Here is a 15,687-nt window from a genome sequence, read left to right as displayed (position 1 = left end):
GCAGATGAGATGCATGACTGGGAGCTCCCGAGGAGTTCAACAGTAGGTTTGTTTTTTAAAAGGGAGGATAGTTTTCCAGAAGCAGACACAGACAGACACAGGGGCTGGGTTTAAATTAGACCACAGGTGTAATCTAAAATCTAACCACCTATGAAAGGTGACCATATCGTAAAGAATTTACCCTCTGGTCCTTTAAATGAAAAGGAATCCATGCACCAGCAAACCTTTATCACAGTGGAACATCACTCAAGTATAAAAAGTAAAGACAAAGTGGCTCCTGTTCCTGCTTTATCATTAAATATATGAGTTCAGCTGATGTACATAGTGCCTTCTTAAACAAATCAGAGTACGATGTAATGACCACAGACTAATCACTGTGCAAACAGCATGCACTCCAGAAAATGACAGCTGGTTGGTTTCTGGGTCTTCAGGCAGAAGTGAATGAACATGCAGTGTGTACTCTGCTGAGTACATAATGTGACACTGCACAGAGTGAAACAAACAGAGGTCAGTAGGAGCAGTTTGTTTAGCAGGACAATATTTCTCACTGAAACAGGATTGAGTGTAAGTACATTATCTACTATTACTTCAGCAACACTTTGAATGCAGAGTTTTCCTTTTGATGGATTGTATTGTATTTCTACTTTTGCTTCAGTTAAAGATCTGAGTACTTTTTCCATCACTGGCCTCTGCTGAACAACAACATCGCAGGAGCTTCACACTCATCCTTAACAGCTTGAACTAAACATTGTGTTTCCACAGATCTGGGAGAGGAACAGGTTGTATTTTCTGTTGTTGTTAAGGTAGAAAAAGCGCCTGTCCTGTTGCTGAATGACAGAGTGTTATACCTGCTCCGACCAGCTGATGGCAGCATGCAATTAAACACGGGCGCTAAGAGCAGAAGAAGAAGAAGAAAGGCGGAAGTGCGCACGGTGTAAACAATCCAGTCATCTCAGCAGTGTTGTGAATGAGGTTTCCTGTTTGAAGTGTTAAACGGTAATGGTTGTCAAAGTTACAAAAAAAGCCATGTGTTAAAAATGGAGAAATGTAATAGATATTTTAAATTTGCAAGGTTGACGCGCGTGTCAGTGAGTGAAAGTGTTTCGCTCAGACGATAAAAGCCTGACTTACTCTGTGATCACTCTGCTCTAACGCCGTTAAACGTGTGTTGCCTTGCTTTCAGTCAGCTTCAGCAGGCCCGTTAGTCACCTTCTGTCATCACTGTGTGTTACTTTAATGTCAGAGCCAGCTGGCTGTCTGCGGACATCATGCCTTACCTGGGCAGCGAGGACACGGTGAGGGAGCTGAGGAGAGCTCTGACCAACCCCAACGTCCAGTCTGACCAGCTGCGCTACAGGAACACCATCCTCAAAGTCATCAGGTGGGTCACACACACACACACACACACACACTGCTCTCCACCCTCTGCTCACCCATCAGGCACAGCGGTTTACCCTGACAAGATAACGTGATCCCTTTGGAATTACCTGCATTATGTATACATTTGTCTGCAAATATGGAAAGACATAAAACCCCAACATGTTAAAAGAAAAAGGATAAACTGGAGCAGGGAGACCGAGGGAACGGACAAAGGTGATGATGGTGTTTGGTTCAGTGAATATTAAAATCCTTACTTTGAAATCAGTACATAAAATCAGACTTTATGGCTTTAACAAAAAAGAATATTGGATTCAAAATACAGTGAATCTCATAAATCACACTTAAAATATTGTTAAAATTGTTATTGGTTAACCTGTGAAAGCTTTTAAAATAAAATAGCAAAAGATATATTTACAAGATCGAAGTAAACAAAATCTAAAACTTTCTGAAAATACAATATGAGCATTAACTGTACAGTCAGTAGAAATGTGTACCTTGGCCCAGGTATTTTGAGACCAGCCTTCTTCTGTTTCAGAAAATAGTCCCTTAAATCCAAGTATCCCCAAGTGTCCAGGCTTCCACATCATATTTCACCTTTAGGCCCCGAAAGCTCTACTTTCAGTTTAACAGCAGAGTCTGGTTTTCTTCTTCCTGGAACTCTGTGCTGTTTAGCCTAAGGCCCCGTCTGGGTTTCTTCACAGTTATGAGGTGGAATACTCAGAGAGCACAGACTATCTGTGTCACACAGTGTTTTGTTCACTGTGTCACGCTTTCTTTTTTTTTTCTGTGTACTGTCCTCCCTTTTCTCCTTTTGCCCCATGGATCCTTACTTTCTGCTCTTTCCCCAATTTTCCTCTCTCCTCTCATTCTGCCCCTCCTCTCCATCTTCTTTCCCACTTTTTCCTTCTTGTTTCTCTTTTCTGTGCTCCTCCCTCTCTCTCCTTTTTTCTGCCTCCCTTTCTCTGTGTCAGGGCGATGTCACAGGGTGTGGATGTATCAGGCCTGTTCAGTGAAATGGTAAAAGCCTGTGCCACAGTGGACGTAGTCCAGAAGAAGCTGGTCTATGTCTTCCTGTGTTCCTACGCCACGTTAAACCCAGAGCTGTCTCTGCTGGTCATCAACACCCTGAGGAAAGACTGTCAGGATCCAAACCCCATGGTCCGCAGCCTGGCCTTGAGGAACATGACCAACCTCAGGTGAGCTGTTACACACATCAGCCTCAGTACAAGTTGTCACATCAGGCTGTGATTGGTGGAATAATTAGGCTGTGTGTCTGTGCGTCCAGGTTACCCAGTTTGGTGGAGTACGTGGAGCAGCCTCTGACAGCAGGACTGAGGGACAGGGCGGCTTGTGTGCGACGAGTGGCTGTACTTGGCTGGGCTAAACTGCACAATCTCCAAACCACCTCAGAGATAGGTAGGGAAGGATGGATGGCTTTGACAGCTTCACCTGACTGTAAGGTGCATGGAAGAGAGAGGCAGGCTTGAAGTTTCAAATCTCCAGCAGGATTTCAGTGCTGAGAAAAACTTTGTTATGAAGCAGATACAGTTCAGAAAAATAGTAGAAAAATACTGAGCGTGAGCCCATAAACGCTGAACTGATTGAAACACATGATCTACAAACAGTCATCAGTTACTGCTCATAAACAACAGTGCATAAGAAAAAGAAAAGGGCCGAGTTATTGTTGATGTGTATGTGCCTGTTTGTAAATGCAGATGCTGCAGTGGTGAACGAGCTGTACAGCATGCTGAGGGACCCAGATCCGGTGGTGATGGTGAACTGCCTCCGAGCCCTGGAGGAGATCCTGAAGGACGAGGGAGGAGTGGCTATCAACAAACCCATCACCCATCACCTCCTCAACAGGTCGGTCCAGAGTCAGAGGATCATGATGCCAAATGATAGCTGTCAAAGGAAGGAAGTTTATACACATCGCTGAGTGTTAGCATGAATAACTGTCTGAAGATGATGTTACACGGGGGTCTGGGAGGGTTAAATCACTACTAAATACTGGATTAAATGGTCACTCACTGCTGTACCACATGGTGATGTTCTTGTTAGTGACAGAGGCGGTTGGCAAACACAAACACACAAACGTCTGCCAAAGTGCAGCAGTTATAGTCTCGTACCTGTTTGTTCTGTGCTCGCCATCTTTCATCCTCTCATCTAATCTGAGGAGGGTTAGACATATAACCTGTAACCAGATTACAGCTCAGCCACTGGAGAGATAAGTGTGTAACATACAGAGTGTTGCGGTGAATATGGAGTGTTTTTACATGTCCTTCTTCATATGCTTCTTAGTAAATGCAAACAAGAGCCTTAATGTGCAGTACTGAGTCTGTCTCTGTGTGTACAAACATCAGCCGTTCATCTCCAGACTGTTTAATCAAATCAAGAACAGCCAGATTTCCTCCCCGTGCCTCCTGACAGATTTCTCTCTCTCAGCCAGTGTCAGCAGTGAAGCATTTCAGGTCTTTAGTTTTCTAAAGATGCTCCACATCAGGCCGCTGTAAAACCACAGGTTGTTTTCTTTGGGATATTTAGTTCAAATCAGTTTGTTGATACCAGTACATTTACCACAGATAGCAGTGCATTAAGACCTGGAGCAGGCTCTGTCCGAAGGTAAAAACAATATAAAAACTCCATGTTTTTTTTGTTGTTGTTGTTTTTAATGAGGAGTTATGTGTTGGGCTAATTCTTGGCTGGGGGCAGTGACTTCCTAAGCTAACATAGGCTGACTGTCTCCCATGTGCAGCTTCATATTTCATGGACATATATGAGAGTGGTATCACTCTTTTCATCCCAGCCTTGAGATGACAGCGACAGGTGATATCCTGTATTTTTCTTAGTGTAAACAAATCCTGTGAAAAGATCGTCTCCAACAATGCTTTCCTTATTCTCTACCCCACCTGTGGCACCAGCACCAAGCCCACTGCTTCCTCCTGAAGGTGGAAGGTGGACACCATAGACACCATAGCTTCTCATTACATGAAGATTTAACATCAACCTGTTTTAGCAGTTTACTGTTTGTTCTTTTAGTTCCTAATTTTACCATTGACAGAGTGAGCATGATGTTGTGAGGTTGAAGGCTTACAAGTCTGTGTGTGTGTGTGTCTGTTCTCCCAGACTGAAGGAGTGTGACATTTGGGGTCAGTGTGAGATACTGAGAATCCTCCAGCGCTACCGGCCTCAGTCTGAGGACGAGCTCTTCGACATCCTGTCCCTGCTGGACGCGTCCTTGGTCAGCCCCCACCCCCCAGTCATGGCTGCCACCCTCAGCCTCTTCCTCGGCCTCTGCTCTGGCCTGCCTGCTGTCAGTCTTGCGGCCCTGGAGCGAGTACGTGGACCCCTGCTGGCCACCTGTGGGAGCGTGTCCAGAGAGATTAGGTTCGCCGCTCTCTGCCACATCCAGGTCAGTGTGAATAATTCAGGTTTGGAGTTAGAGGGTGTAAAGGTGTGTGTTCAACACAGCATTTGATACTGTGGGCGTCCAATGACTTCTATCTCACCGTGCCTACAGTGGTTCCCTGTTCCTGTGTTAATAGAGAAGAAGAAAAAGAAAACCAAAGTCATTAGAAAAAGAAGAAAAATTAAATTAGTAAATAATTAAAATCACACAAATAATTAATATTAGAGGTACACAAAATCAAAAACTGACTCCTTCTAAAGCTTATCAGTTACCCCTCATACATTTACAGATAGTGTGTGTGTGTGTGTGTGTGTGTGTGTGTGTGTGTGTGTGTGTGTGTGTGTGTGTGTGTGTGTGTGTGTGTGTGTGTGTGGTGTTGGTGTTCTGGAGGTAGAAATGCAAAGCGTATTATTTACAGCATCAGTGCTTTCCCCAGTTCATCAGATGGATGCGTGGAAACACTTGAAGAAATCAAAGTGTGACTTTCTCCTCTTCTAGTTGCTGTTGCGTTCTGTCCCTGGCCTGATGGGGGCGCACTACAAGCGTTTCTTCTGTGGCTATGCTGAGCCGGCCTTCATCAAGCAGAGGAAGATGCAGGTGACTTCTTCACTCAAAGACGTCTTTGTTGTGACCTTTCTAATCTCAGCATAGCTACGCTGCATTTTGTTGTTTGTGTTATGTTGTACAACCAAAACAAATGAAGCCACAGACTTTCCTCTCTCCACCAGAATGTAGGTGAGAGGCTAGGTCGATTCTTGCCATGAAAGCTCCTTCTTCGCTGGTGTTTATAGGTCAGAGAGAGAGGGAGCAGGATGTGCATAGACAGCTTTGACTTTCACTGAGCAGTCAGTCTTGTTCACTACTATTCCACTCTAGGCTTTGAACATGCTTATGCTTTCATGGCCCCAGGTTCATGGTTCTCTGCTGGGAGTCTGCTTTACTCAGGTCCACAGAGTGAAAGTGTGCGATTCTCAGGGTGTTTTCACACAGTTCGGTTCATTTGATCCGGACCAAGGGAAAGAATGACATTTGTCGTATTTTAGTTCTGATCCAGTTCATGTTCCTGTAAATGTGAAGTGACACAGACTGACAGGAAATTCACTGATTGCCTGTTTTGTCCCCATTATCATCCTGTATCATCAGACTCTGGTGACTGACAACAGTTTGTGCAGCACTTTAATGCTTTTAATGTGTGTATTTCTGTTCCCTGGTGTCACAAAGGGCTCAGGACGAAATTATACGGTGCTTTCGTTTTAGCGAAGCTGGTGCTGTTGTGGTTGCAGGTGCTGGTGGAGCTGGTGAATGACGAGAATGTAGCGATGTTGCTGGATGAGCTGAGAGGATACTGCACGGATGTCAACACTGACACTGCCCAGGCTGCAATTTCAGCCATAGGTAACCCCCCCACCACCATAACACACTCCTGTTGTTTTGTGGCAGTATAACGCATGACCATGCAGACACTCACTACATCTGTATTTCAAGACAAACACTCAGTATCTCATATCCTCTATTCTTCCAGCTTACAGTAACACACTTTTACAGTCTTATACTCAGCCATCTGCAAACCTTCATGACAAATATCACAGATCAAGTTTTCATGCTCTCGGAGTATGAGTCAGTTTGTGCTTGTTTCTATGGTAAATATGACCTGGCTCTGTTCACTCCGAATGGTGCTTGTCCCTTCATTTCCTTTCAAACACCACTTCCCTATAATACAAAGATCAACACTGTCCTCATCAAACTTGTTAAACAGTAACTAGAGAATGATAAAGGAAGCATTCTGCACCCTCAGTTTAGACACCAAGTCTGAAAGTCTGGTATTTTCAGTGGAGCCTCTTTTAAAGGCACGATGTTTTTAAAGTCTCGTCACTCAGCAGCGAGAGCGTTAGATTTCCTGAGGTTAATACCCTACTCTCTAATTTGGCATCTCTTTTTATGTATTGCTCTGTTTGATGGGCCTCACTTCTGCCCTGTGTGATCACACTGTGTTATTGTGTCATGACTGGGTGCAGGTCGTATCGGACGGAGCTACAGTGACAGATGCCTAGAGATCCTTACGGGACTGCTCGGCCTCAAACAGGAGCACATCACTTCTGGTAAAACCCATTTCCTCGTGTACAGTGTGTATCACTGCATGCATGCTGTTTTTTTTTTTTTGTTTTTAGGTGGTTGTCAGAGTCAAAAGAGCCACTCGCATATTCTCTCTCTCTCTCTCTCTCTCTCTCTCTCTCTCTCTCTCTCTCTCTCTCTCTCTCTCTCTCTCTCTCTCTCTCCCTCCCTTCCACCCCCACTCCTCAGCTGTGGTGCAGACAATGCGCGATCTGGTCTGGGTGTGTCCTCAGTGTAGCGACACAGTGTGTTTGGCGGTGGAGGGCTGTGAGGAGACGCTGCAGGACAGTCAGGTCAGACACACCCTGCAAACACTCACACTAATGAAACTCTGTCTGGGGGCAGAACACGTCACATCTGTGTCTGAACAACAGGTCCATAGTAAATCCGGTCCCTTCAGAATTTGGACAATCACATTAAATGGGTGGTTTCATCGATGACAAAGCATCATATTTAAGTGATTTAGCAGGAAAGTAACTAGGAACTATAACTAGTAGATGAAGTAAAAAAGCAAATATTTATCTCTTAAATATAATTGAATAGGAGAATAGAGCAGGTTAAATTATTCCCATTCACCTTTCTGTTTTAATTTCAGCATTTAGTATGTTTCTTAAGTATGTTTTCATGCACAGCATGAATACTTTGCATAAACAAATCATGGCCATTGCTGAGTTACAGTTTTAGTACTGCATTGTACACATGGAGAGATTGTGAGGGATAAAAGGCTCTCCATCACCTGCAGTAATTTGTCTTCTCTTTCAGTGGCATTTTGCAGGTTCACCACAACTAAGCCGTCCTGTTGGTTGTTTGTTTTGCAGAGCTGCAGTATGTTGTTTTCATGCTGGAGTGATTTTTTTAAAATAAAATATATAATTATATTATATATTAATATATTATATCAATATATATTTATTTTATTTATATTACAGGTAAAGGTGGAGCTCATTTTAAATAGTTTTTTTACTGCAGGGTGGCTTGTAAATTTCCCCCCAAGAATCTAAAGTCTTATCTCATCTTTATCTATAATAGTAAATCATCATTTCTTTGTTAATTATACTTTGTTAATTATTAATCCAAATATGGAAACTAACTAGTAACCAAAGTAAAAAAAAAAATGAACATAACACACAATATGTTCCCTGTGACCTAAAAATCAGATGTTCTTTCCTCCACCACCACTAGCCTTCTGTTTCTATGTGAAAACAGCACTTTGCATTTGGTTGAACTTCACAGCCTTTGTGACGCACTTTCATAAACGATACTCAGAGAGAAACCAGACTGAGGTGTGTAAGGCTACATACAGTGGTGGAAAAAAGTTTTCGGACACCCTTAAAATTTTACACCATCTCAAAATATTATCATGAAATATTTGCAGAAAAATCTTGTTTTGTATTTCACAAGGTGTGGCTGCATCAGGCAGACACAAACAAAACAAATGATTTCTTTTGTTATCAAGAAAAAAACAGCAAAACTAAATTCTTGATGGTGTCAACATGTCAAGTTCTCAACATTGTCGGTATCCAAGTTAACAAATAGCAAAGAATGTGTTCGAAACTGAACAAAAAATAAATAAACCAACTGCTGAAGGACTGCATCTGCACTGTCTGGCTATCTGGCAGCAGCTGTGTCCTTCCTGGCTGAGAATCTTTATCTTTAGGTGTGTTTCTTGTGTTAAGTTCCTTGTGTTAGCCATGTTGGATCTGAAGAACTTTCAAATGTGCTGGCTTTATATAGACACAAAGCACCCTAACAAAAATCGCCTTCAATAAAAAGGATGATCTTCATCCTTTTTATTGAAGTAATTTTCATGGAGCTGATCAATTTTTTAATGGCTGATTTTAGGATTGGTTTACTATTGTGGCTGTGACTGTACAAAAACAAATTGCACTTGGAAACCTAAGAGTGATTGTTAATGCGATATATCACAAATGCATGGGGTGTCCGAAAACTTTTTTCCACCACTGTACAGTATGTGTGTCTTTCAGTCCTGTTGCTCTTTCTCTGATTTTGACATTAACTGCACACTGACAGCTCAAGTTTAGATGTTTACATGTGAACATTGCCTTAGTCTGGTTAGACTGTAATAATAATATTATCAGTTTCTACCATTTCCTTGCTTCTTTTTCTCTGTGGTTTGTTTGCTGATGTGCAGACCTCGATAACAGGATCTTATGTTAGAAGCAGAAAGGCTCTGTAAACATGCACCATTATACCTATTTGCACAATATGTACAAAGCCTTGCCTTTTGTCCCGTCTTTGAGTGTAAACCTGTTTGGAACAGCTAAACAACAGCTTTGCCTTCACACAAAGTTGTTTGTACAAACCTGTTCCAATCAAGTATATCCCAGCCTTTGCTCATTTATCCTCACCCAACCTGGCAACACAGCCTCCTGTAGGCCGATTCTGCTGTCAGTCCAAATGCAGTTCACTTCCACTGTTGTTGTTTTGTCAGGTTGCAGTTTATACAGCCGATCTCAGGAGTGATTGGTTACTCCTCTCAATTTGTTGCTTCTGAAAGAAATGAAATGGAAGCTGGTGCCCCCACCCAGCTCACTGCAGACAGTGTGTCTCTGCCCTCATTAGCATTTGGCGTTCGGTGGCCTCATGTATCTCGTGAGTCACTCACATTGCCACACTCCCTGCAAAACTCTGTTCAGAGCCTTTAACTCTCAGCGTCTCAGTGGGTGTTCGGTGTTCCTTTAAATTTAGTCTGATCCTCTGCTTATTCCCCTCATCCTCCTCCATCAGGGCAGGCAGGCCCTGCTGTGGTTGCTGGGTGTGTACGGGGAGCGAATCTCCAGTGCCCCCTACACAATGGAGGTGTTCATCGATGGGGTGAGGAGCGAGGCCTCTCTGGGAGTCAAGATGGAGCTGCTGACGGCCACCATGAGGCTGTTTCTGTGCCGGCCTGCTGAGACGCAGGACATGCTTGGAAGACTGCTGCACTACTGCATTGGTAGGGGTGTGTGTCTGTGCGTGCGTGTGTGTGTGTGTGTAAGAGAAACAGAAATGTCCTTGTTAACACTCGTGTTTTCCAGAGGAGGAGACGGACATGTGTGTACGTGACCAGGCACTTCTCTACTACAACCTGTTGCACTGTGGGATAGAAGAGACACGAAGGGCCCTCCAGGGTCGGAGGTCAGACCCTTCCCTGGGCGTTCTGATTGGCCGTCCTGCAGAGTCCATCAGCCAGTGGGCGTTCAGCTTTAACACTCTGGCGCCTCTCAGGCAGGGCTCCATAGAGACAGAGTCAGCCAGCAGAGGAAGCCCTGAACATGTGACCTTTGACCCAAAGCCTAACACCGATCTCTCAGAGACACTGAGCTGCAGCCATGACGAGAAACTTAATTCAGGTGAGTGACGATATTGATTGTGTATATTATACAGTGTCAGAGCCTGAAGGCCATTAGTAAAAGTGTTTACAGTATTTCTCAGAATGATGGAAATGTTTTCCTAGTATTGTTGCCACTGTGAGCTAAGAGACTGATGAAGACACAGCCAATCAGATTCAGACAGCAGTTGTAGTTAGACAGTCAGACAGTCAGTGGATGTTGCGTTGGATTTATTTGAAGAGAAGGTCAGGATTCAAGAGTCATGAAGGAGAAATGAAAGATGCAGCTAATAATGCCCGGCCTGATTATTTTTTTTTACTGTAAGGATTAAGTCTGGTTTTAAGCCTGAATTGGTCTCTTCCTTAATAAGCTTAATTGGACAAACCTCACTGGGGGATCCCTGCTAACACTGACAGCTGTATAGTGTGAGCATTAAGCTCGCAGGTTCTAGCTGTGATGAAAGGCAGATTAAGATGTGATAACATCAGTGAGTTCTTCAAAGAAAGCATTGCATATGCACTACAATTTAGCTGGAGTGGGTGACCTAAGTCAAAATATTGAGAGGAAGAGGGTCCAGTTTGGTCCAGCCTATCAAAGACCGCATCCCTGATAAGGGGACAAATTCAAAGACCACAATCAGCATCTGTTTCTTCTTCATTCAGAGACCATTACTGTGGCTTCATCTGTGTGTTAACACAGTGTTGTGGCTATCTTTGTGGCCGGGCTGCAGTTATGGTTATTGGTGTAGCTGTGACTTTACCTGTGGCTTTGATTGTGACTGCATGTCTCCTCATTAAAGCACCCAAGATAGTATCATTGGCCAAGACAGGGTTGTAAAGCCAGACACTCAGTGTTTAATGGTTTGAACTTTGTACTTGTATTAGATGAGACATGGGTGTTATCAGTACACCTAAGGAGTTTAGGAATAGCTTCGCCACAATGCACAACCAACATTGTGTCAATTCACATTATATTACACATTAAAATCCTATGTGTCACAGCTTTGACAATCATAAGAGCTACAGCAGTGGATACAACCACAGTGAACATAGCTATGGCCACAGCCTCAGTCTAATCACGGCCACAGCCGTGGCAGCAGCCATTCATAACAGGCTCTGCTAGTTAAATTAGCATCGTTCATTGGGAAACATCACCAAGCAGAAAAAAGACAGAAGGTTTTATTTGTAAGTAAGCAACACTAGTGAGTTTCTCATATATAATTTGTTGAAAACAGCTGGTGGTTGTTTGATTAAATTAGCTTGTTATAGTTTAGGCGTGTTGATATAAGATTGATTGAGAGTCATTGAGCAGCTTAATTGGCTGTAACAGTGTTTAACTCTGCTTTTGGTTTTAGCCTCTGCTGTGTGTTTTGGGGGATGGTTGGTTCTCTGAACATTATGCTTGGCTGTGGATAATATAACCTATATGCAGTCTGGTTTTACTGCCTCACAGGAACAAAACATGGCTATTAAGGTTGATTAACAGTGAGTTCCACTCATTCACCAGCTTCTTGGCAAGCTGCTGGTATCTCTGCTTATCATAACTTGTTTTTTGGCCTGCACTTTCTCTGCAGTAACAGAAGTCCTTATCTAATCTCAGTGCTGATGAGTATGCAACTGGCTTGAAAAAGGAACTGCAGCTATAGAGCCAATGAAGCTTTGTACTCAAGCCAAAAATGATAGTGGTGTTACCATAATTGAAACCGTTTTGAAAAATGATATCCAGTGAGAATATGCAGTAGGGACTGTCTCTTTACAGGCTTAAAGTAAAATGTCTTCAGAAGGTTTTCACACACTTTATTGTGTTACAAGTGTCATTTAAAACTTTTTTCGGCATAGATTCTACACACAGTAACCCATAACGGCAAGGCACAAACATGCGTTCAGAGTGAGTATTCAGGGCTTTTAGATATCTCTAGAACTTGATCGGTATTTTCGTATTCTTTTCATTATTTAGAAAGGCCAACATCTGTGTATGTTCCCACAATTCCCAGTGCATGTCAGACCAAAAACCAAGCCATGTGATCGAACTGTACTCTGAATGTTCCTAGGAGCACAGTGAGCTCCATTGCTGGACTCTTTGTAGAACTGGCTGTCTGGGCAAACTCAGTAACCTGACAAGACCCCTGACAAGAAGGGTCTGAGGTCAGGGAGGGGACCAAGAACTCAGTGGCGACTGTAACTCTCTTGCTGAGAGTTAGTTGAAAAGATGGACACCACTGTCTTGTCTGTGCATTCAGTGTAAAGATGGAGCCAGCAGCTGACTAACTTAGCTTGGCATAAAGCCTGGAAACAGGAGAACCTGGTAACCGTCCTAGGTGAAACATTAAGGGGCAGATGGGGTCAATGCTCATGCCAACTTTTATTGGTACTCCATCTAATAAATGTTGCGATGTTTCACTGGATAAATGATTGATAAGACTTGGATCTACTGGTGTCATGGGATCTTTCAAGTCATTAGACTTTATGGCTTTATAGTTTCCTGGTCTCCATGGATATCTGTACCAGATGTCATATCAATCTGTCAAATGATTGTTGAGATATTTTAGTGTAGGCCAAAGGGGTGAACCGAATAACCAACCAACGCTGCCAGACATTTCCATCCCTGTAGCCATGCCACCAACCAACAATAACATAACCCTAGAACAAGACTGACACATCATCAGCCACTTTTCAGTGTTGGCGTCACTGGTACAAGGTTTTTGAATATTCTATATTATGTGTCATGATCTGCTTTCTTATTTGTTTGCTTATTTTTATCTTTTTTTTTTTAAATCTTGCTCTCTTTTTACTGTTTAGTACATATACAGTATGTGTTGAACTATTTTTGAAAATTCAGTGAATGCATTTGTTTAAAAAGAACCTCTAACACAAAACTGTATGCAGTCAGTAAGTGGGTGTGAATACTTTCAGAAGACACTGTAGTTCACTCGTCCCTACTGAGAAAGGTCACTGAGGGTCACAGATATCTTCAGGCCATGTGGCTCAGACTTACACACTAATTTGTGTTACTTTGGTCAAAGACTCAGAAAGTTTTGCTTTTCCAAGATTGGGGTGCATTTCTGGGAATACAGTGACGTTTTTATTCACAAATATCTCCTAACTCTCTTAATTCTCCCTCTTACTTCAACCTTCTCTCTGTGTCCCTCTGTCCACTGCTTGGCTCCCTGTTGTTGCATTCTTATCCCCCTGTCTCTTCTTTCCCCTGCTTCCCTCCCGGTGTCCTCCCCTTCTTCCTCTCTTTGTCCTCTCCCCTGTCCTCTCCAGGCTCAGTCAGTGCCAACCAGTGTACAGACTCCTCCGCTGATGTCCTGGCTTCCAGCGTCACAGTCCCCCTCAGCTTGTCCCTCTCCCCGGCTCTCAGCCCAGAGGAGTTTGAGCGCCTGTGGCTGTGGCGACAGGCTTTGCATGCTGAGCAAGGTAATTAAATGGAAGGAGGTTATATTGTAAACATTCACCACGCATCTCAGAGATTCTTTCTAACTGAAAGCTTCCTCTTCATTGGGCCAGGAGTTTTGGTTTGTGGGAGCAAACAGACCTGCTGAAAAAAACTGTACAGCAGTGTGAAATCTCCAGGGTGGAATGTATTTATGTACATTTACTCAACATCTGTACTTAAGTACAAATTTGTACTTAAACAAGTTTCTATATTTCAGAGGGAAATATTGTACTTTATACCCCACTACATTGATCTAACAGCTTAAGCAGCTAGTTTCTTTACAAATTTAGATTTTTTTCTATAGAAGTAGAGCAACCTTAACTAGCTATTACATTAAAATATTGCTTACACTTTAATGTAGGAGTAATAATAATGTAATGATATGATATATAAAAGTCACACATGCCGTTTTTCTGCGTCAAATTCTTTTAGTTGTAATGTTTTAATTACATTTTGCTGAATATGTTTATGTACTCAAATCAGATTTTCAGTCTAGTACCTTTAACTGTAGTATTATAACTCTGGAGGTGCCTCATTAGCTCACTGAGCAAATAGGAGTTCAAATCCAGCCCGGGCCCTTTGGTGCCTGTCCCCTGCCTTTCCCATCATTCTTTACTGTCTCTATCAAACAAAGCAGAAATGCTCAAATAATAATAATAATAATAATCTTAGAAACTGTGTTAAATGTCAGCCAAATAGTTTCATTTTTAAAAGCGTCTGGTAATGACTTTGCTTTATGTTGTTTTGTTGTGGTCAGGTCCTGAGAAAGTGAAAGAGGACGAGGATTATGTGAGCATCGAAGAAGGTGTCCAGTGCCCCGCTATACCTCACTGTTCCCCACAAAGCCTTCAGGCTGCGATGCAGCTGGTCAATATCCAGACGATGGCCTTCACACCGCCACACACGCTCCCCTGGAGGGTCTATCTGTACACACACACCCACTCTGCAGACACAGCCCACAGCACGCTCATACTGGGGGAGCTGCTGTATACTGGAGAGGCAAATCAGAAAGCCGGAGTCAAAAAAGGCACAGGTGACAGAGAAGGGGTGGTGGAGGGCAGGGAAGACAAACAAATGAAGGAGGGGGAGGAAGACGCAGCTGATGAGCTGAGTGGGAGAAAGACAGCAAGAAAAGACAGAGAAGAAGAAGAAGCAATAAAAGTGACTCTGAAGCAGCAACCAAGAGATGAAAAAGCTCTGAGGGGGTTTCTCTCCATCCTTACCACTGTACTGCAAACACTGTCCTCAGAGAGGGCTTAGATATGCATTATAAACACACACACACACACACAACAAATTGCTCTTGCTGTACATCCATCCAAAGATGCTTTCATCCCCTAACCATATCTGTAAAATAGTCCCAGGCAGGCGTAGGCCTAAGTCTTCTCATTTTGAGCCGACAGGCTTAAGTGGAACTACAGAAAACCGCATCTCCACACAACTTGCTTACACAAACAACTTGCACATAAGAGAGCAGAGCCTTAAAGGAGTGAAATGTCAGTTAACAAGAGAGCATACAGGGGAGAGAAAAATTCAGCTGAAGGCCATTAATCTCCTCAGTATGAAGTTTGTTTGTTTTTTTTTCATGGTCAAGCCATAATAAGTAGATTAAAAAATAGTTCAGGTTAGGCCATGTTCGGCCTAATAGGGGCACTGCTGAGAGTCCATGTTTATCTGTGTGTGTGTGTGTGTGACTTTTGTATCAACAAACACATGTAAAGATGATAGATAGACAAATGAATCACAGCGTGCAGAGCTGGATGGGGGCCCAGAAACGGATAAGTATCAAGGATACCGTTTTCATTTTGGTGGGCACTGGTTTGTTTGTATATTGGGAGCTCTAAAAACAAGAGTTAGCTGAAAGTAAACCCACACACAAACACATGAAGCAATTTTGAAATAATAAAGCACGTGGGTTGCACTGTAATGAGTGTATTTGTTTTTATGAGGCAGTAGGTGTGTTATTATAAGCTGCTGAGCTCCCTCACTGTGTGAATGCAGTGCCTGGGTTGGCTAGCA

At 43.0% G+C, this 15,687-nt stretch overlaps 1 protein-coding gene across 1 annotated transcript; it reads left to right on the top strand.

The window, feature by feature from the left end:
* The first annotated feature begins 919 nt into the window (after window positions 1-919).
* On the top strand, window positions 920-15,584 carry ap4b1 (adaptor related protein complex 4 subunit beta 1). Its single transcript, XM_041065051.1, has 14 exons — window positions 920-996; window positions 1,244-1,381; window positions 2,352-2,576; window positions 2,666-2,796; window positions 3,096-3,243; window positions 4,504-4,789; window positions 5,285-5,383; window positions 6,070-6,181; window positions 6,802-6,885; window positions 7,088-7,191; window positions 9,647-9,854; window positions 9,937-10,251; window positions 13,497-13,649; window positions 14,426-15,584. The coding sequence occupies exons 2-14, from the start codon at window positions 1,269-1,271 to the stop codon at window positions 14,926-14,928; spliced, it is 2,481 nt and encodes an 826-aa protein (XP_040920985.1). The 5' UTR covers window positions 920-996; window positions 1,244-1,268; the 3' UTR covers window positions 14,929-15,584.
* Window positions 15,585-15,687: the final 103 nt, after the last annotated feature.

This window comes from Toxotes jaculatrix, chromosome 2 (assembly GCF_017976425.1).
Source record: "Toxotes jaculatrix isolate fToxJac2 chromosome 2, fToxJac2.pri, whole genome shotgun sequence".
Lineage (NCBI taxonomy): Eukaryota > Metazoa > Chordata > Actinopteri > Toxotidae > Toxotes > Toxotes jaculatrix.
Note: the sequence above shows the minus strand (reverse complement) of the source record. Positions and strands in the feature narration are given on the sequence as shown.